Source organism: Aplidium turbinatum, chromosome 10 (assembly GCF_918807975.1).
Source record: "Aplidium turbinatum chromosome 10, kaAplTurb1.1, whole genome shotgun sequence".
Classification (NCBI taxonomy): Eukaryota; Metazoa; Chordata; class Ascidiacea; order Aplousobranchia; family Polyclinidae; genus Aplidium; species Aplidium turbinatum.
The window spans coordinates 6,203,360-6,225,082 of record NC_137481.1 but is presented as its reverse complement, the minus strand read 5'-3'; the positions used below and the strand labels follow the sequence as shown (position 1 = coordinate 6,225,082).

Sequence of the window (21,723 nt, the reverse complement as noted above, 5' to 3'; positions counted from 1 at the left end):
TCCAGTCATTAAGCTCGCACGTTGGCAAGGCTTGTGTAACTTATAGTAGACCTAGGCTATATACTGTATGCTATTCAAAACCAACCAACAATCTTGGCATTTTTAATCTTCCATCCTAAAATATGACTACCATTTCATTACCAATCAGTCCAATACTCCAAGTGGTGTTGACATAGGGGTCCAGGGAGTAGGCTACTTTCGTACCCAGGCTCCAGAATTTTAGAAGCTCGTAAATAGATCTCTTTGATACCGGCCCAAATTATAGTCCCAACGGCCCTGCATAACCGATGCTCATTGTTACAACATCCATACTGGCATTATAACGGGCCATGCGCAACTGCGCATGTGATAGAATGCCTCCATCCAGGCGCGAATCTAAGAGTTTTTTTCGGGGGGGGCCAGAAAATTTGAAAATCAATTAAAAAGAAAGAAAAAGCTAAACAGATATGAACAATGATACTACGACATATACGATATGCTAGAAAATAGACATTAAAACAACCATTTTCATCAATTGTGACGCCGAGGGACTAATATCAGCTGTTTAGAACCATATCAAACCATTTGATGCGGAAACATACAATTTTCCACAAAATTTCGGGGGGGGGGGGGGTGGGCCCCCTGGCCCCCCCCCATAAATCCGCGCCTGCCTCCATCCCTTGCCACTAAGCAGGCTACCTTTTTTACTAAGTTTATTAGGTTACGTAAAAACTGAGCTATTCTCAACCAATCAAAAAATCATGTTTACTTGAAAAGAATTAATTTCATTTTTAGCACAAGCTTTTTTTCACAATTGTTTTTATACTTAGTGGCAGCGAAAAGTCTTCCAAAAGCTTCAAAAACTTGCGGATTTCGTCTTATATTTTTTTTGCGATCTATTATGACTAACAGTAACAAATAATTATTAATTATTTAGGCACATGCTAGCTTAAAGACTTAAAGCAAAAGAATTTTCACGGGTAACGAAATTTTTAGGCAATGCTGTTTGTCTCAAAACGTTTTCCTTTTTGTGGAACCTCAAATTTACTTAGGCTATTTATTTGCATCAGTCACAAAGTCCATAGAATTTCAAGTTTTAACAGTCATTACATTACACAAAATATCAGACTGAAACAGCACCAATATAAAATGTAGATTTGAAATAGTAACCAAAAGACATGACATTGCGCAAAGGTGGATTAATAGAACTTTTGCAGCCTGTAGAACTTTTGCCTAACCAGTCTTGACCTGATAAGATGGACTGTAGGCTATTGCATGTCGCAGTTGTTAGGCTACAACAAATCAAAAACTTTATGCAGAGATAACAATGATGCAACAAACAATGCAAGAGTATCGAGTCTGCACCTATTAGAATCATTGCCCATAGGTCCATTGCAGAGGTCTGTTAAAATAAAAAATAAGTTTTTATACGGTACTTTACAAAAAACATATTTCAATAAACGGTGTTAAATAAACAGATTGCTGAAATTTGTGCAAAATTATATTAAACATGATCTTTTCCTAGGCTTAATGCTGCACAGAAAATCTTCACAGAACACCATTAATAAATAATTTGGTGCTCTGTGCAGCATTAGGCTACCAAGACTATTGTTTGAACAAATCTTACCTGTGTAGCACACAGATAAGCATGCAGTTGCAGGGCCGTCATTCAAGCACCCTTCAACTAATTCTTCTGTGAAGCAATCTCGTATCCACATTACGGCTGTAAAACATTTTATGAAGTTACCGAAAAATTGATTGATTGTTGTCTTTTCGAACCCTAACATCGCCAGGTTCATGTAAGCTACTCGTAAATGCTTTGAACTACCCACACAGCAGCTTACCCGGCCCGGTCACCTAGACCATGGATCCGCAAATAATTGTTGACGCGACCCAAAAACCAATAATATACTTTTAATTCTTTTTTGCTCAAAATACTTTGCAATTTAATATCAGTTTCAATACAGTCGTCTCCGCGTATTAAGCCTACATATGGACAAGACAAATTTGGGCTTATTAAGCGAGGGACGATTCTCTGTCACTCTTATACTTTCAGTAATTCCGGAAAGGACCAAATTGATCAAAAACGGGTGGACGTATTAACCGCGGGCTTAATAAGCGGGGACTAGGCTACTACCATTGAAAGTAGGCCTATAAATTGTTTGTAAGCTACAAAATGGTATGAAGCTTATCACATCACAGAGTATATGATTGTATTTATTTTTGCCAAACAAGTTATATTTATAGTAAGTTTAAACTGTTTTGCGACCCACAGAGGATGGTCTCGCGACCCACTAGTTGCGGACCCCTGACCTAGACTATGTTAGAGTGTAGTTTTCCTTTATTGAGGTCGCGTTGTCTGCAAATGATTATATTATTGTTCCTTCGATGAGGTGCCGCTAATGTAAGGTATCCTTGAAGCCGCATAGGTAAATTATCCTTGAAGTGCGTAGCTCAAGCGCTTCCCGAGCGTAAAACCAGGGCCGTGCTAACTGCATCCCGGCTGTTTGGGGCTCACTCATTTTGATATGAATAAATAGTTTTAACGATTTAAAAAAGCTGTTACAAATGCTCGATATAATCAATAGCTTAAATCATGTAAGGCCCTATTTACTGCTTTTCAAACCACTGACTGGGGCCCCACCTCCGTCTAAAGTTTCGAGCATATAGTTCGTGCGGCGTTTTTGGCTTATAATTTTACATGCACCGGCGACATTTAATACATTTTTTTTCATTTTTGCAAAATTTTCTCTCTCGTTGTGCTCGCTCAACCACATTTCATTCATCTAACCAGTGACCTGGGGCATGCATAGTTTTGAAAAGTTGGTGAAGAAAGTAAAAAGTTTTATGTCCCACAAAAAACTAACAAAATAATGCAATATTCCGAAGTAAATACTGCTCACTCAAATATCCTCATTATTTCAAGATATACATCATTAAAATCCTTCTCAGGTTGTGAATGATTTTTTTTAAACGGTAAGGTGACTTAAATTCAAACCAAACTTTCTACCCAAACCCAATTTTAATTTGATTAGCCTATTACATACAAAACGACTTAGGCTATGATTAATTGATTATACATACAAAGTTTGCATCTTGATAAAAAAACATTATTGCGCTAAAAATGCCAAAGGAGTGGCCAAAACAAGATTATATTAGTCAAAATTTTCAAAGGGGCAAGCCCCATTATCTGACTTTGCTACTTCGGATATTAAGTTGTGCATTGTCCATTCATCTTATAAAAATTTTGCTTTACAAGTTTACAGCATTAAAAGTCTGTTCTTCCCCTAGCGCTTTCTTGTCCAGTTTTTAAAAGCGACCTCTAAACATAGGAGCTCACTATTGGATTTCCACGGGGGCAAGATGGTGCCCACACGGCCCTGAGTAAAACCATCGTTTCTTGATCTTACCGATTTCCCTATTGCAAAGCTGATCGCGCAACTGATTGCGCTATAAGGACGGACTATTGTTTTTAATTTAAAAAATTGTTTTTTTTTGTTGCAAGTCATTATCACATAGGCCTACAATAGGCTACTGTACATAAAGTTAAGCTATTGCTTTCAATTTCGGTTGGATGCACAAAGCTGTTGGATAGATGCACAGACAACAGATCTACGGCAGGCACAACTTGGGGTGCAGGCAGGGGCGGCGCCAGCCAAAAATGAGTGGGGTGGACAAAAATATTTTGAGGTAATATGAACAAAAGAATAGAATGGGGCCAAACGCTCCCATACATTTCCTCTGCGGTCCATAGAATTGCCAACTACGATCTTTATGTTAGCAAGCTTGTCGTTATTTTATGTCATGGAGCTGCTGCAATGATAGACGGCCTCATAAAAATTTATTGGGTGGCCCCTTAAACAGAATTTTAAAAAACCTGGCTATTACCGGTACCTAATAATACCCATTGCCATAGGTTAAGAACAGAGATGTAGCCTACGTATACGCCGCAAATTCTACGCCGCAAGTATGCGGCGTAGACTTTTTGTTTACGCTAACGCTTGCGGCCACATTTTTTTGGATAGTTTGCGCTTGAGGCTACGCCGTAAAGTTTTCGCGGTTTTTTAGCGCATAGCGTCAACGCATAGGCTACTTTTTAATGTCTTTTTTTCGCTACAACACGCCAATACCTTCCAGCGCTGCAGTTGAAAGAACGTTTTCAATGGGCAAAGACATATTGGAACCAAAACACAGCAAAATGTCTGATGAACACTTTCATATGCTTGTGTTTCTTCGTGGAAATTCAAAATAAAACTTGTTTGTTTCGAGTGGTTTATACCGTGTGAATGTTTGGCACCTAGCAAACAAAATTAGTTTACGCTAATGTATGCGCTGACGCCGCCAACTTTTTTTACAAGTTACTTTGACGCATACGGCGCATGGTTTTTCAAACGTTTGCGTAAACGCTGACGGCGTCAATATTTTTTGTATGCGCGTACATTACTGGTTAAGAATCACTGCACTAAAGTTTTATTTTGAGCTCGCAGGTCAGTTGAAAAGCTTTCACCATTTTTGAGGACCAGTGTTGTCGGCAATGTCTCGCTTACTGCTGATCTGCACCAGATGTTCAAGTCTTTGTAATGATGGCAGGTCGCAGATAATAGTTTATTGTCTTATTTTGCTGTGGATACGTTCACAAGATGCCACAGTCATGGGCAAAGTAGCAACAGTAGCAATAATTTGAAACAAATCGCTGTACAAATGATTTAAGATCGTTTTGTCCACACAATTTCAAAAGTGAAGGCAGACACAACCACACGGTCCACTTTGGTGCTTTTCAATTTCTAGTTTCCACTTGTGACAATTAGCTGACCCCAAAAAAGAAGATCCTATTGCTGCCCAACCTGATTTTCATGGAAATTATAGAATTTGACTAAATATTCAACTTTAGGCAAATTTGATGGAGACATGTGCGTGTAATAAAATGCAGCTGCATTTGACATTAATTCACATGTTTGATCCGAGTAGCCTAACGCTTTTTAAGTTCATTCAGCATTCTGTCAAAGGATAAAGAAAAATCTCGTCTTAACTATTCTGTAATGGATTCAGATTCACTCCACGGAAGACTGTTGCAACCTATCAATAATATCTGACCATTTCGGAAATGGCTTGGTGGGTAGCGGCATCGCTTAGCCGGCGTAGTGGTTTCACTGGTAATTTGATTTCTATCTGCAAACAGCGATGTGTTGAAAACCAATTTGGTAAAATCTTCCTCTGAACGCAGTGAGTCAAATGCTCTTGTCAAGTCGTTGGTATGCAGAACAAACATCCAGTAGATACACCATTACCTTTGTTTGACATTTGTTGGAACATTGACAGCAGTGCTGGATATAGGCTACATTAATAACAACATCCAGATCATCTGAACGTGCAGACCAATGAGACCATCTAGTAGCCTATCAGATAACGAGTGCAATGCAATTTTTCCAGACGTGATTCCATCCTTTTTAAAATGCTCTTTATACAAAAAAATGTATCTTGGGAGAACAGTCCATAAAGTTGTAGATGTTACCAATTGTTTTGACTGTCGCTACGTTTTCAACACTGTGCCCAAGCGCAAGATTTAGTCGGTGTGCAAAACAATGAAAATATACCGACGGTTTGGCACCCGCTGCAATTAGGTGTTGCTGTGCACCTTCATCCTTGCCTGACATGTTGGTGGCCCCATCAAAACCTTTGCCTATTAGGTCTTACAAAGCTTGTGTCTCAGCTGTGATAAAAGCCATCACCTCAAAATGGTAAAATTAGACTACAATCAATCAATACAATAGAGCGATAACCATGAAGATTCTTTATTTCTTCGTATGTCAATGCTGCAACAGTAATTCATAAGTAAGTTGAAATTAATTGATGACGCAGTCACTAGGCCCCCCTAACCCCCTGCATACACCCCCCAAGTTTTCTCATCGGATCTCGACGAATTACATAATTGACCATAAATAGAAGTGGGGTGGACATGTCCACCCCAGTCCCCCCCGTGGCGCCGCTACTGGGTGCAGGTGCTGACACCTTGCGCAGTGCCACCCTGGCTTTCAACAACTTCACCACTGAATACTGCGCCCCTGCCGCAGTGCCTTCACCCGCCTCATCGATCAGCCAATCAATTAAAGAGCATATGAAGTAGGCCTAACTTATTTTGAAGATTATTTTCTTTCTTATGCATGGTCACAGCGGTAAACCATAATCTCTTCGTGGAAAAATTGTAACGTAAGATTCCCAAATCCGTTCGTCTGCATGCAATGACCCAAAAATAAACACACTTTCGAAACGTCTATTCAAAAGTGTATTCCAGTAAAATTAGCCCGAGGCTATCGAAATGACTGGTGCAACGCCGTACACCTAAAAACTGTCACTACAATACAAATTACTTGGATAAAAGACGGAACCTTTGTCCAGCTAGCAAGCACTAAGCCAACAGTTAAATGTGCGGCCAACTTTCAAACAATCATTTTACGAATGACCAGAATAGATAGCAATATCTCAAATTCACGTATGCAGTACTGTGACGCAATAATGAAAGACAATTATGAAGTCATTCCAACAGGTGTTTAAAGCTGATGTAATATTTCCTGTTTAAACAGGCCCAAACAGGCCCAAACAGGTTTGACACAATTCTTATGAACGCTGGTGCAATTTTGGCACATTTTCTAGCAACTTCCATGACGTAATATTCAGTAGACTTGAACGGTTTTATATGACGTTTGATTTGTACAGAGATTGGCCGTAACAATGCATCAACTGTAGTCCGATGATTAAAATTCCCGATTACTGATACACTACATCGATCAATTTTCGTAAACTGATATTTGGCTAGTTAACCAGGCCGTTAGCTTAATCCACCCTTAGAAGACCCGTTGTTAGTGCATCCAACCCTTATAGGCGAGTAAGAAGTGACATTGGACCCGGACGCAAGTTTTCAAAAGGTACCATTAAAAAATCCCCTTCGAACTTTGTCTGGTAATTACGGAAGAAAAAAGAGCATAGCAGCGGTGGGAATCAAACCCACGTCAATGCAATGACTACCACCACCCTAACCCTCTGCGCCAAGCCAGGCAGTGGCAAACCGATGAGATAATTTCGCAATTATATGCCTTTTTCTTTTGTTGCTCAAAGGGGATTTTTTAATTTTGATAACAACCATTTTTTGGTTGCAGGAGGCTTGTCTGGTAGTCAGACCAACGATTCTTAAATTCGGCAAAAATCGGACTTGGGGAACTGCCCCAAAACCGCATTTTAAATTTTCATAGAGCGCCATCTAGCGGTTGTAAATATTTGCTCTAAGTAAAGTGCAACTTAGTAAGCATATACACGTAATTAACACTCACAAAAAGATAAGTGTAATAATATTTTTTTTAAAAGGTTGTGATCATGGGTGTCGGCAGGAAAGGGGCACTTACCCCCCTCCCCCAAGATTATGATTTACATGTAATTTGCTCGAGAGTACAATTTTCAAAAATTATATTCGCCATTCACGCAAACACTTTCTCATCAGGTTTTCAACCAACTCTACTTCAGTTTTTTGATTTCTCTAAATAGTTTTGCGCCGTAGGCGCAACAACCACTTACATCATACGTTAATAGTAATTTTTTTCACAATTCTCGCACCTCACCACTTAAATGTTACTTTAAATTTAGAACTTTTCTTACCTATGTGGCAGCTTACAAGATGAATTTGGCTTCAAAAATTGTGCCCTCCCAACCCCGCTTCTCCCCCACCCCTGCATTTTTTCTGCCGACGCCCATATTTGTGACGTATTTGGCCATTTATTACAGTTTAATTATTATTACGCAATTATAATTGCCTACGTTAAAGTGTAATTCAATGTAGGCTTCAACAACATTAGCAACTGAAACAAGTGGTGATACAACGTTGACAGATGTATAATCAACGTATAATAGAAAGACAAACATCAGCGATTTGAGCAATTAATGCTTATCTGGAGATCATTTAATGTCGTTTATTCAGTGCTATTGCTTTGCTTCAACAGAAAAGGCAGCATATATTTAATATAATTATGCGTTCTCTTTCATTCATTGTAAAAATATTTTACTTGCAAAAACTACCACAGTAACAATTCGTGGTCCCGTTCTAGGGATGCGACTATTTTTATTAAAGTAAATATACTTCTACACTCACAGCTCTTAGGTATCTAACACTCTAAAAGTGATGAATTTTCACACTGAGCTTCACAAGCACAGTGAATACTGCATTTAAAACCTTTCTTGGAGCAACCACAAGATGTGCATAAACGCTTAGCGCTCCTGCAATTGCACCTAATTTCTTTCAAAAAGGTTTTGGGTGCACATTTATTATCGCTCATTATTGGGACCAGACCAGAAGCTGTTTCCTTGTATCCATAGAAAGTAGGATTCAGCACAGTTTTAAAATGACGCCATGTTGACACTTGATGATGCACACGAAGGCTGTAAAAGTAGCATGCTCTACTTGTTGGAGGCATTTTTTCAACTGATATTAGGTATCTAAGTATCTATATTTTGGGGTATCTATATTTCTAGGTATCTATATTTTGGGGATACAGCGTAATGGTAGCGAAATAAATTCAAAGTATTCATGGAAAACACTTGCTTGTACAGAATTTGGGAGAATTCTTCCAAATTCTGGAAATGTCATTTCTTTTAAAGCTTCCTTGTTTCCAAAGGAGGCACATTTACGTTGCACTTTGTCCAGACCTTTCAAGATTTTAAAAACTTTTACTTTTCCCGTTTCGTAAAAGCAGGATGTTGTATCGCATCCAGAGAACGCGTGGCAAAATAGCAAAGATGGGCACATATGTTCTCCGAGTGCAAGCTGAGCTCGACGAATGGAAATTTTCGCGTTAGACGTATTCATTTAGTCTAAATACTGTTTCCGCATGGTGCGTGATAAAGCAAAAGGATGCAGACATGTTGCGCTGGGGCTTGGCAGAGAGTGCTGCTTGTGATTGTGGTGAAATGCAGACGGCAGCCTACATTATCAAGGATTGCCGGCTATACAGACCACCTCATGGTATGGAAGGCCTAGTTTCTATCGATGACGACACCAGGCAGTGGCTAACCAACGGATGCCCTGACATATAGCGACAACACGAGAGAAGAAGGATGAGTACATCAGTATCGTCAACCATCACAGTTAGCCTACATATACTTGACCATAGGTTTCATGTTCTTCCATAACCTTACGGACGATAGCAACATCAGCGTCTCTTTCTCCTTTGGTCTTGTCCACAGTAATGCCATTATACTATAATAAGATTATCCTAGAGTAAGTTTATAAATTGTTATGTTTATTTGATAAAAACGGAGGTTTATTTGCCGGGATGGGTGTGTCTAAGCGAATTGCTACGTCGGGACAAGATGTAGTCAGCTTTATGCGCTTTTGCTCTGCTCCTTTGGTTGTTTCAATATCACAATTGTCAAAAACAACTCTGATATTGGTATTTTCCCTGCGTAGAAGATATTGAATGAACATTTCAAGCAAATTTTTCATATTCCTAACTTTTGGCCAGGAAAGTCAGTGAATGAAAGTACAGCCATCGAATACAATCAAAATACAAGATAATCGAGGATTAGTGCACAAAATATTCTCATTTTGCAAAATTATGTATTTGAACAATGCAGATGTCTGAGTCTGAGATTTCCGCATACTTCCGTCATCTGAGAAAAGGATGGTGGAACATTGGCAAGTTCATACAAAAATTTGTCCGGTTCCAGTGACCCCTGCAAACAGGCTATAGACAGTAATCTGTGAAAGATTTCGGTGGATGACATGTTTAATTGTGTGTTGTGTATCTCTTTATCTCCATATCAGTGGCTCCGAGAGGGGGGGGGAAGTCGGGCAACTTTCCCCCCTAGAATAACATTGTATAGGCAAAACGAGTAGTTTTTCGTTTTTTCACTTTTGAGGGGGACCCATTTTTTGTTACTAAAAAAAAATTGTAGGCTACCAACTTAAAAATAAACAAATTTTTGAGTGAAATGGGCAGTTTCGAGCATTTTTCCAACACTGTACTGTACAGTAGATGCTACTTCGTTTGTTTTTCATCAAGAACAAATCGTTGTCGTATTATGGTTAGGAGGTTGGCTATGTTCAACTGCTTCAATGCGTAAAATCTGCAGCTATTATGCCTACTGATTTGTGTGTCACTGAACCGTTTGTGTTGTTTCAATTCAAAAACTGGTAGGCTACTGCTTTGGCTAAGCGTGTAGCTTAGGCTACTATTCTTGCTTGACTAACTGAACCTTGACTTCAAACACTGCGTTGGCCAGGCATATTGATCCAACATGTCTGGAAAGGTGAAAGATTTTCAAGCAAGATAAAAGGAAGTAAACCCTTCCTGCTTATTTTTTGCTTATGGATGGCATTGCTTTAATCTAGTTAGGTTCATACTGTACAGTGTTTTCCAGATGTCATATCCATTTTGGAGTAAATCATCGAATGTAAGCTTGTGTCATTTTCAATTTGCAAAGATTCGCTAGCTTTTAAGTTATTTTGGCAGCCGATTGTAGCATGATGCTACAATCGGCTGCCAAAATAACTTAAACGTTTAATTGGAGGTCTCAATGGCTGGCGTGGAAGCTACACCGTTCTGGTTAGCGAAGCGTCACTGCAGCTCGCTGTGCTAGTGAGTAATCAGCCTTGTGCTGATAGCCGGGAAGAACGCCTTTCTTCACACAGATTCGCTAGCTGTTGATAGTCTGGTAACAAATGTATCAAGAAACTCAAACACACCATCGATTAGTTTGAAGTTCTATGGAAATTTCATCGTATGTCTGATGTGCAGTTGCAAGCATGTAGAACAATTTAAACAAGTTGTAGCCTACAACAATGACATTTTGGATGATTTGGTAGGGGGGAAGGTGGGGTTAGTTGAGTCATGTTTCAGATTTTTCCCTATGTTTTTTTACCTATTGTAGATACACCTATGCAACTCTAAGTGAAACAAAGGTAATGAAGTATGCTTGCTGCTACCCATTTATCAAAATGCTATCTCATGTTTAATTGCCATTTTTATTACCGGTACCTCAAACATAGGGCACCGTTTGACTCAACCAACCCCGCAGGCAGGGTTAGTTGAGTCAGTGGGTGGGGTTAGTTGAGACGCAATGGCAATCATGAGATGCATAACTTTTTGGGTCTATATTGGGCACCGCCCCCATCTGGCACCTCTGATCTATACCATCAATGAACGTTTATTGTATTGAGGAGTGGGGAATAACCTACTTTGTACTGTGGACCACAAGAATTATTAACAATACCAGGCGGGCCACATGGCCCCAAATTCGCCCGTTTCCACAGTCTTTTCCTGAAAAAAGAGTCTTCACTGCAACCAGACCCAAATTTTTTTCGGTTAGCCTATTTTACCCGACTTTATGTCGTTTTTCTAAGAAAATAAAAATAGGTCTTCACCGCAACCAGGCCCTAATTTCCCTCGATTTCGCCCTACTTTATGCCATTTCTCTAAAAAAAGTCTTCATACCACCTAGACCCAAATTTCATACATTTGATCGAAAGTGACGTGAAATCTAATACTTTTCATGCTTTTCCGCGGGCCACATTGTATTGCTTCGCGAACCAAATTTGGCAAAATTGGAAGTATTTCCATTGGAGACACATATGTGGTCTCTGAACTAGCTGAATTCCGAGCAGGAGTTACGCTGAAACAAGCTTGATGTGCAGCACTAATGTTGGGTGTTTCGAAGGTTGCGGACAACTGATCCGTGTGTTCATTGATTTCTGAAGCACAGTTTTCAGCTTGAATCTCAACACGTAACTCTAAAGGTCGGTTGGTCTTTTCTGATGCAGCAAAATCTATGTCAGTGAAAATGTCTCTGTATACAGGATATATCCCTGTTGTCTCAAAACCGGCTGCAATATTTTTGTGGGAAAAAGCATTTTCATAGGCTTGGTTTGTAATGCCAGCCACATCATTTGTACTACAAACCTTTTCAGGATTATTTATTTGCCAGGAACTCAATGCTCTGTTGCAGTAAGCCTTAAACGTGCCATACACAGCCCTGTCCAAAGGCTGTAATTTATGAGATGTGTGAGGGTGTAAAACTAAACAGAAAAGTAGGCCTAATGGATAATTTTAATTAAATAACAGCTCATTTTGTCCAAGTAACTGATTTAATAATGCGCGTTTAGCAATTCAAATTCAGAAGTAAGATTTCAGCAGCCTGCAACTTGAGGTAGGGTTAGTTGAGTCACTGCCTCAACTAGCCCTGCAGCTATTGACTCAACCAACCCCAATCCTTCCTCGTGACAATTATTGAACATATCATCTATACGTAAAGCTTTATCGGTCTTACACAAATGTAATGTGCTTAAGATAGCTATAAACTATATCAAACTTTGACGCTATCTTCGCTTACGCCTAGCATAGCTTCAGCATCCCAATCAACTTTGAGCTGAAAATATTTACTTTTTAGTCCAAAAAATGGCATTTTGCTGACTGTATAACCTGTATAACTTGCACGGCTGCTAAAGAAAGATGGACGCAGTTACCCATAATGCCTATTGTTTATAGCAATTAATCTTCACGAAGTCATGCTTGGTTAGTCAGAAAACAATGGTGACTCAACTAACCCACTGACTCAACTAACCCCACCTTCTCCTACTTTTAAAAGAAAGTTACCCAGCAAACTTGAGCTTCAAACCGGAACTCCTCTCATCACCCATCTACTCAAAGAAATCATTAATCGCAACTTTCGAAACACATTTCCAAATATTTTGTTGCTTTGAGAATCTTTTACGTAAACTGGTAGGTTGCCTCCAACCGTTGCGTGTTGAAAATGTGGTTTTAGTACACTGAAATTTGTAAAGAATTACTTGTAAACCATGACTCAAAACTGATTGAACAATCAGTACATGTTGTACACCAAATCATACGTTGCAGTTGATGCTGTGATCCACAACTTTGCATTGCTAAAGGTCCGGAGTGGATTGAATGCTTTGTTGAGCTATTTTCATTGCCTGCAGCCTATTGTGTGCTCACAAATTTTGCTCCATTTAGGTCAGTGATTCTCAACGTGGTCCAGGTGGACCAATTTCTGTTGGTCCACAGAGAGTTCTATTAATCCTTGATAAAACGTTCTTCATTAACTTCTTCAAAACTTATTTTACTAGTTGACGAGTATCTTATTGAACTGTTCATTGGTTCAAGGCATAAGTGAAGTGCTGGCAGGCCTAATCAATAAATCATATGTTGCGGTAATTGTTGTGTTGTCGGTGCACGAAGATTGCGCTTCTTCATCGTAACCTACCAAGTTTCTTTAGGGAGACTAGAGCTATTCGCTGTTTCACTGAATGTTAATTAAATTATTTTATGAATGTCACATGGTATATTTCTTCAAACGCTAAATTAAATATTGTATTCTACAGTGCTTTCAGATTAACAAAACGTCAAAAGCTCCTGTTGCTAAGAAGGCAAAACTGACAACTGAGACATTACCATTTTATTGTGCATGATGTGCATGTTAGAAATGTGCAAACAATATGTGCATGATGTTTTGTTAGAATAAAATTTGAAATTAAAATTATGTGTATTCAAGTAGTTAAGGTTGAGTGTAAATTAAGAGAGTTTGCTTAATTAGTTAATACGTTTTATTTTATTTGAACAGGCATAATTTTACGTATAATTTTATTAAGAACTAAGATTGAACACGCCCTTGAGTTTTCTGACCTATGTGCAATAGGCCAGTGGTACTCAAACTTTTTTATGCCGTGTACCAGCTGAGCACCTTCCATCACTTGGCGTCTCGGTCAATTTGCGAAAAAAAGACAAGAGCAAAGTCATTATTACTTTTGTAACAAATACACAAAAAAACAAGTGAAAAAACACTTTTATTAATGGTCTTTCGAATTTTTATGCGAAGTGTGCGCTTGCTTATTTTCAACCAGCTTATCCAATTGCGGTTCAATGGAAGACAATGCTACTCGAAGAGAAGCATGGAATCCAACGCGTTTCTGCGTTTTCCCTTTTAAACAGCTCATGAAGAAAAGCCGGCTTCACATAGATATGCAGAAGGGAATGGAAGCAGTGTTTTAATAGCCATGGTACACAGTCTCGGATATTCTGCTTTTATTTTGACCCAGAAGCTTGCAAGGGAGTTTGAATGTTTGATTCAAAAGATTTTCGCAAACCTTCATCAGCAGATAGACCCAATAATTAATTTATCTTTTAAATCGACACTTATATTTAACTCTTCTACGTTTACAGTTGGTGCAAACGGGTTTCAAATCCATTCATTTCCTCTTCGTGGATCTTTTTGTTCCGGAAAATAATGTTGAATACGTTCCACCAAATTTGACAAATGTTTTGTGGCAATATCTTGAACACATTTTACGTCCAAATTGTCTCCAGCATCGTCAATAACAGTAGCTAACTTAGGAAACATGTCGTAACAATTGTTCGAGACTCGAATCTTCCATGCTTTCAGCTTTTGTTGCATGCCGTCAATTTTATCTGCTGTTGCAAAAAGTGAAGCATTTTTTCCATGCATTGAATTAATGGATAATGGATAACAATTACGAAATAACATTTCTTTGTGACGTAACTGGAAGTCGTCGTAGTAGCGGGCCACCAAACAGTCTATAGCTGGGAAAGCAGATTGAACATTATCGTTGCCTAAAAATTATTATATAGACCTTCTGATCAACATAAAACAAATTACTCAATTTTCAATTTCTTCTAACTGACCGCGTACCAGCAGCCAAGTGCTCGCGTACCGGCACCGGTACGCGTACCGGCGTTTGAGTAGCACTGCAATAGGCTACAGTTTCGACTAGTGGCATTCAAATGGCGTCAACATAGAAAAGTGGTCCATCGGATATATTTTTTTTAAATATGGTCCATGGGTCAAAAAAGGTTGAGAATCACTGATCTAGAAGTTATACTAAAATTACCACCTAAAACAACTTGGACTCGCACCATGCTGGGAACCAATACTGGATTTGGCACGCCGACAAGTCGGCAGCAGTGGCCGAGTGGTTAGCGCGTTGGGCTCGCAGTCGAGAGCCTGCATGTTCGACTCCAGCCACCCGCGCACTTGCTGTTGTTTCTCTGGGCAAGAAACTTTACGATAATTGCCTCTACCCAGTGATCGATTTCGAGTAATGGGTAGTACCAAATTTAAGTCATAAGTAGAGTAGACAACCGGAAACAGACATTGCAGTCGGCTGCAGCGTGGGTCAGGTGTAGCCTACGTCGGAAGGCGTACACCGATGCATAGCGCTCAAGTCCGCTTTCCCGCAATGCAGGATAAAGATAATAGAACAAACAAACAAACAAGACTTGTCAAGGGGAGGAGACGTTATCACCGACCCAGGGATACCGACCAAACAACGGCTCTTCCAGAATATCACACAACAAAGAGAGTAGAATGAGTAACAGCTAACAGGATCACCAGCAAACACGCCTGCACTATCCAAACATGACAACGATGGGGTACTTTCAGCAGCCCTGAATGCTCACACTGCGAATCCAACATTCAGGACATCGATCACTAGGTCAAGGAATGCCCATACACCAACATCAGAAGCGGATATGGAGCAGTAGCTTACACACACGTGACGATGTTTATAAACACTGGTTAAAGCGTCAAAAGCACCGCAAATAACTTACGATGTGCACACCATACGACTTTCGGCCTACTACAATTTTTCTAGAAAAAATAGTGCGGAACAATGGTCAGTAGGCTATGCTGCAAGTGTAGTCGAGTGATTTCGATTGATTTTCATATTGAAAGAAGTTTTTTTTTCATAACGATATGCTGTAAAACTCTAAACTTCAAAGAAATTCAGGTTCAAAATGAGGAAAGTATGCCAAGTTTAGCTTAAGAGATATAATGCAACGCATGATACGAATTTGTTGCTTTTATTTTTGCTGAAAATTGTTTTTTGGGGGCCCATTTTTTGTACTGTTTCCCGACCAGTTCTGATTTCTCTCGGAGGCCCTGCACAGTGGCTCCGAGAGGGGGGGAAGTCGGGCCAATTTCCCCCCTAGCAAAACATTGTAAAGGAAAAACGAGTAGTTTTTTGTTTTTGCACTTTTGAGGGGGCCCATTTTTAGTACTAAAGTAAAAATGTACCAACTAAATAATCAACAAATTCTTAAATGAAGTGCGTAGTTCTAAGTATTTCTCAATCATTGTAAATGTCACTCTCGATGCTTCTCATCAAGAACAAATCGTTTTCGTGTTAAGGTAGACGATGTTGAACAGCTTCAAGACGTAAAATCTGAAGCTGAAATGATTTCTGTATCACTGAACGGTTTCGATTGTATTGATAGTGTCAACTTGAAAACTGGTGCTGTTTTAGCTAAGCGGGAACTATTTTTGCTTGACAACTGAACCTTAACTTCAAAATCTGCGTTGGCTAGGCGTAGGATGTTGTATGCAACATAAGTTATCTGGGAAAGTTAAAGGTATCAGTCCAAGCACGATTAAAGAAAGCAAATCCTGTATATTTTTTTGTTTATGGATCATCATCATCAGTCATCATCTCCGCCTGCAGCAGATTGCGCATCAACATGAGTTATTTGCTTCCAAGAGTGGCGATTTTGAGCCAATTCGCCCAGTGTCGTCAAGTTGAGTCCGGTCCATGATTGAATGTTGTCTTGCCATCGTTTTGGTTGTCTGCCACGTTTTCTTTTTCCTTCTACTTTGCCTTCTGTGCAAACTTTGCTGATTCCGAATTGTGATCTTTTAGTGTGGCCGAACAGTTTTAAAACTTTTGATTTTATTAACTTATTGCTGCAATTGGATGTAATTTTGTCATAGTTAAAAGATCTTCTGTTTTCGTGTGGTCAAGTATAGCCTTTTGTTGGTCATGCTTCTCATGATGTGATTTTGGAAGGTAGTGAGTTTTTTCTTTAAGTTATTTGAATTTTTTGTTTATGGATGTTGTTGCTTAAATCTAGTTGGATTTCATTATGTTGCCTACAGACAGCGTTGTTCAAATGTCTTATCATTTTGAAGTAATTGATTATATCTGTAAGCTAGTGGCATCTTTAAAGTTATAGCCCAGTCAGAGGAAAAATTCTGAAAAATCTGAAGAAGCTGTCCTATCATCTTGCAAAGAAAATTTCTTCGAAAGGGTAATCAAGGCGTGGTGCAGTCAAACCCAATGCTTTACATTACCTTTTTGCAATTGAAGACCAACAAGAGCTTGATCGGAAGCTGAGTCAATGCTAAAGTAGCCCACAACTAGCAGTTTTAAATTTGTGACTGCTTTGCATTATGTGGATTGCGGTCCTAAACAAGATTCACTGATGAATTTAATGAAATTGAAAGAAGATGTAATCTAAGTAAGAGAAAGCTGAGAAGAGTAGGCTACTACTCGCAAGCTAAATTTGCAGTGGCAATTATAAATTTAAAAGAAAACGGTTTTAGGACAGAAATTTAAAATTGACAGGAATTGACAGGAAATTTAAAAGGACAGAGCGCTTTTATAACTCTACTTAACTAGCTGAATCATTCGAAGGAAATGTATTCTACCGTACATTGCAAAGCATTCGATGGTTGTTGGAATTGACAAATGTATCAACAAACTCAAACATATCGTCGATGAGTTTGAAGTTCCATGAAAATTTCATCGTATGTCTGTTGTGCAGTTGCGGGCATGTGGGACAAATTTAAACCATTTGTAAGCTACAACAATGACATTTTTCAAGACATTTTGGATGAGTTGGTACTTTTGACAGAAAGCCACACAGCAAACTTCAGCTGCAAACCAGAACGAACCACCCCATAATCTCTACACAAGAAATCATTGATTGCAACTTTCGAAAGGTTTTTCCAAATAGTTTTGTTATGATTTTTTTTGTGTTCCAGTAGCTACCTCCAACGGTTGCGCTTTGAGAACGTGGTTTTAGCTATTACTGAAATTAGTAAAAAATTGTTTGCGCTCCAGTAGGCCTATGAGTGACTCAAAACCGATTGAAAAGCCTAATATACATGTTGGGCATCAATTCAGATGTCGCAAAATTTTATTATTTGACGCTGTGATCCGTAACTTTGCATTGCAAAAAGTCCAGAAAGGGTTGAATTAAATCAGGGATGTCCAAAGTCCGGCCCGCGGGCCAACTCCGGCCAACGAGACGTTTTTGTATGGCCCGCGCCTGTTGTTGTACAATGTGTTATTTTTGGCCTGCAGACACACAAAAATCATATAAATTCAACTTGCAGCTTTCAGAAAAATTATTGTGGCTGTTGGCCCGCAAACACTTATTATCAAAACTGATTCGCGTGGGAAAAAGTTTGGACACTCCTGAATTAAATGCTTGGTTGAACTATTTTCGTTGCCTGTAGGCCTATTGTGTGTTTACAAAGCTTTCTAGACAAAATAGTTAGCTCCAATGGCATTTTTGCTGCAAGTGTAATCCAGTGATTAAGTATTGATGATTTTTACATTGAGCGAAGTTCTTTTCATGTTGAGAAAAGTAGACTAATTTCAGCTTAACACGAACATGCAACGCAATATTTGCTAAAAAATATTATGGGGCCCATTTTTCGTATTGTTTCCCGACCAGTGCTGACTTCTCTCGGAGGCCCTGCCCACTGACAGAAAGAGCCGGGATGACTTGTAGAGTGCATTACCTCATCCGTATTATCACCATTTGCTTGGCTTACACTAGCTGATCGTTTAAACGCTATTACTTGACCATAACTTGCACAAAGACCAAAGGATGATAGTAGCCTACATCCAAGAGAATACTCGATCTTGTGACCTGATTTATTAAAATGCCAATTGACAATAAAAGTCTGGCGACATTGCATCGACGTAAGAATGGCTACTTATGTAACGACCTACTTCTTCAGGTAAGTATTTTTGTGCAGCTTTGGCGATGATACAATGGATTTAATGACTTGGCTGGTATATGTTATAGTTGTTATCCAACTTTTTAATTATGCTTTTTCTGAAGTCTTTTCTTTGTGAAAGTTCAAGATATAAATCATTACCAAATTTAATGTGTCCGTAATTTCCATGTTCGTCAGTTATGTTGTAACAGACGAAATTACATTTTCCGAAATCCATCTTAGTTAATTAGCATTTTGTAGAATTTTACAACCACTACACTGTGGGATGGCACAACGGGTAAGGCGTTGGCTTTCCAATTATGCAAACCTGGTTCGACTCCCGGCTTCAGCTGGTTGTTGAAAACACCGCTCACCTCTACCTGGGGTGTAATAAATTGGGTGGGCATAATTGCTGCAGGAAAGGTGGCCGAGAGAAAGGAACTGGCCACCCTACTCTCCTTAGTGCCGAAGGCTTAGTACAATGAGGACCTTATCTTCTCATACCCAACACTTGAATCAAGTATGGGACCACCTTTTTACACTATCATTGGAGCCTAATTTCTGTTACATGACGCACTCAGCAAACAAAATATGTTATTTTTGCGTCGATTCAACGTTGCCAGACGTTGAATCGACGTAAAATAGCAAATTTTACTGAAGAGTAATTCTAGACACTATGTTAATCATCCTTGTTTCACTTGAAATTCGGAAATTAGCACGACAGAAAATACATACATTTTTCTTCCGCTAGATGGCGCGCCGATCAATAATTGCCCCAGTGAAAAAGGCCTTTCCTCATGTCCGAATTTTCCCGAATTTTAGATTTGGGGTGTCAAACAGGTAACCCATCTTTTTATGAAGAAAAATGGTTGTTATCAAAAATGTCCGGGTCCGGCTATTTTTATGTTAATTCTTACTCGCCTATTAGCCTTAGATAGTGTATTAAATCGGGTTGAGAAACTTTTAAATAAATATTACAAAGTTGCTTACATGTTTCTATGGTAGTACGTAAGGTATTGCAATACCCAATATCACTACAATCTTTAACTTGGGTTGTGTTGTCAGGGGCTGCGCATTGAGGAGTGCTACTGCAAGTATAACATTGCAAAGCTCCAGTGCCTGGAGAAATTAAACAAATTGTAAATAGTAACAGTAGAAATATATTATGGTTGCCACGATTAAATATAGGCTTATTAATCATTAAATCTAAACACAATATAACTGCAAAAGAGATCACAATATAACTAAATTTAAACTCAATATTGACATCGCACCAGCACAGGGAGGCTGCGAAGTGATCATTTAAGGTCTTCAAGTCAAGCAGACTCCCTCAGACTTAACAATAGTCCAATAGGCTAATTGAAGAAAAATTAATAGTGGAGATGTGGAAGATGATAAGAAATTTTTGGATGATAGGCTTCATTGTGTAAAAGATTTCTTCAAAAAATCACGTCTTTAACATTTAAGCTTAAAGTGCTTTATTGCTAAACATTAAATTAAGGTAGGCAAAGCCATTGCAACTGACCACAATAACCACCTTTGTCATATAAAAACTAATTGACCCTTTGGATGGTTTGTGGCCTAATATCTTGATTCTATTGAGTTATTTAATAATAGGCTGGTTCAGTTTTTTAAACTAAATCTTTTAAATCTGTATTGTACTTGAGCAAACAACAACTCACCAGTGGTTCCCAGAAGGATCATGGAAGTGACAAAGATAATCATCATTTTTTTTATCTATTTTGATAGGGTAGCTTGTCACAATAGTCTACCTCAACGTTAGAATTCTGAGCCAATTTTTTTTCTGTAAATACAGTAAAAAAACACTTCAACAGTTTGACTGTCAAAATTGAATATTATTCTTTTTGGTGGCGTTGAATATTTCAATTTGATCTTTTCTTTTTCGCACAATAAGTTATCAAAAATTTTTCCATTGCGCTTGCTTTCACAAAAATCTTGAAATTGATAGTCTGTATAGCTTAATTGGTCAAGCAGCTCGATAGCTTAATTAATTGGGCGCCTGACTTTACGAACTATAAAACTGCAAGTACAAGCGCGTTGTTTCGATTCTCGGAGTGTGCGCTTGAGTAACGCATTCGAAGGACTGTTCTCTGTTTAGCGGCATGTAGTGGTGGAATAGTTTACAGACAAGAACATTTCGACAATCAAAAACTTCACTTCATGAAACTAGATAACCGGGCCTCCATCAGCGGTGAGGTTCAAAGCCTCTAAAGTAGTGGTTCTAACCTTCGTTGGCACGCTTCCCTTTAACCACTATAACATGTTTTACGCCCCCCCCCCCCCCCCCCCGCCCCTCCTACGGTTTCGAACAATGGTAACACTAAAAGTATTTTTGTTTTTGTTGATTACCGAAGGCTACATAAGCGACATTTTGTTTAAGAAGCTTAAGTTAAGAAGCACTGTTCTAAACTATTCCAGACCGCCAGGATTAAGCTCTCAAAGAATCTTTCTCGGTCCTAGAATAAATGGTAGAAATCAATCAGTGATCTATTAGATATTCTTATTTTTGATTGCGTCTGATTGGAGATCTGACTCACAAACAGCCGACTATAGAAACGAAACAGACTGCACCAGAAATTTTCATCTTTGTAGTCCTAGTACGAGGCTTTTGTCTGAAAGAAATTACACTTGATCTAGGCTACGTAGACTGAGACTACCTACAAATTTCAGTTTAAGCCACAAAAATGCAAAAAAAAAACAACTCCTTTTTACAATGCATTTTGTTGCTGATATAGCAACAGGAAATTCTCTGGAAGTAATGTAAGGATTGTTGACATTTGGAAGTGGTCTGCCCCCAGACAGCAAATCAGTTATATTTTACATTGATTCAACGTCTGCAGACGTTGAATCAATGTAAAAAACGACTGATTTGTTGTATGGGCCCATACTTGCTGGACGGTTAATCAAAGCAATTGAGTAGCTTAT

General features: G+C 38.9%; 1 protein-coding gene across 1 annotated transcript; it reads right to left on the bottom strand.

Moving 5' to 3' along the window:
* Nucleotides 1-816: 816 nt before the first annotated feature.
* On the bottom strand, nucleotides 817-20,581 carry LOC145778908 (uncharacterized). The gene is made up of 4 exons (XM_082590495.1): nucleotides 20,460-20,581; nucleotides 19,768-19,896; nucleotides 1,607-1,702; nucleotides 817-1,381 (listed from the first exon to the last, which is right to left on the bottom strand). Exons 1-4 carry the CDS (start codon nucleotides 20,503-20,505, stop codon nucleotides 1,272-1,274), a joined length of 381 nt encoding a protein of 126 aa, XP_082446621.1. The 5' UTR covers nucleotides 20,506-20,581; the 3' UTR covers nucleotides 817-1,271.
* Nucleotides 20,582-21,723: the final 1,142 nt, after the last annotated feature.

What these genes read in the sequence shown, in the direction of transcription:
- LOC145778908 (XM_082590495.1), bottom strand. Translation starts at nt 20,505, where the DNA reads ATGATGATTATCTTTGTCACTTCCATGATCCTTCTGGGAACCACTG. An exon ending in GATCCTTCTGGGAACCACTG is followed by an intron (nt 19,897 to 20,459) that starts GTGAGTTGTTGT and finishes TAATTTCTCCAG; the next exon opens with GCACTGGAGCTTTGCAATGT. An exon ending in CTTATCTGTGTGCTACACAG is followed by an intron (nt 1,382 to 1,606) that starts GTAAGATTTGTT and finishes TTATTTTAACAG; the next exon opens with ACCTCTGCAATGGACCTATG.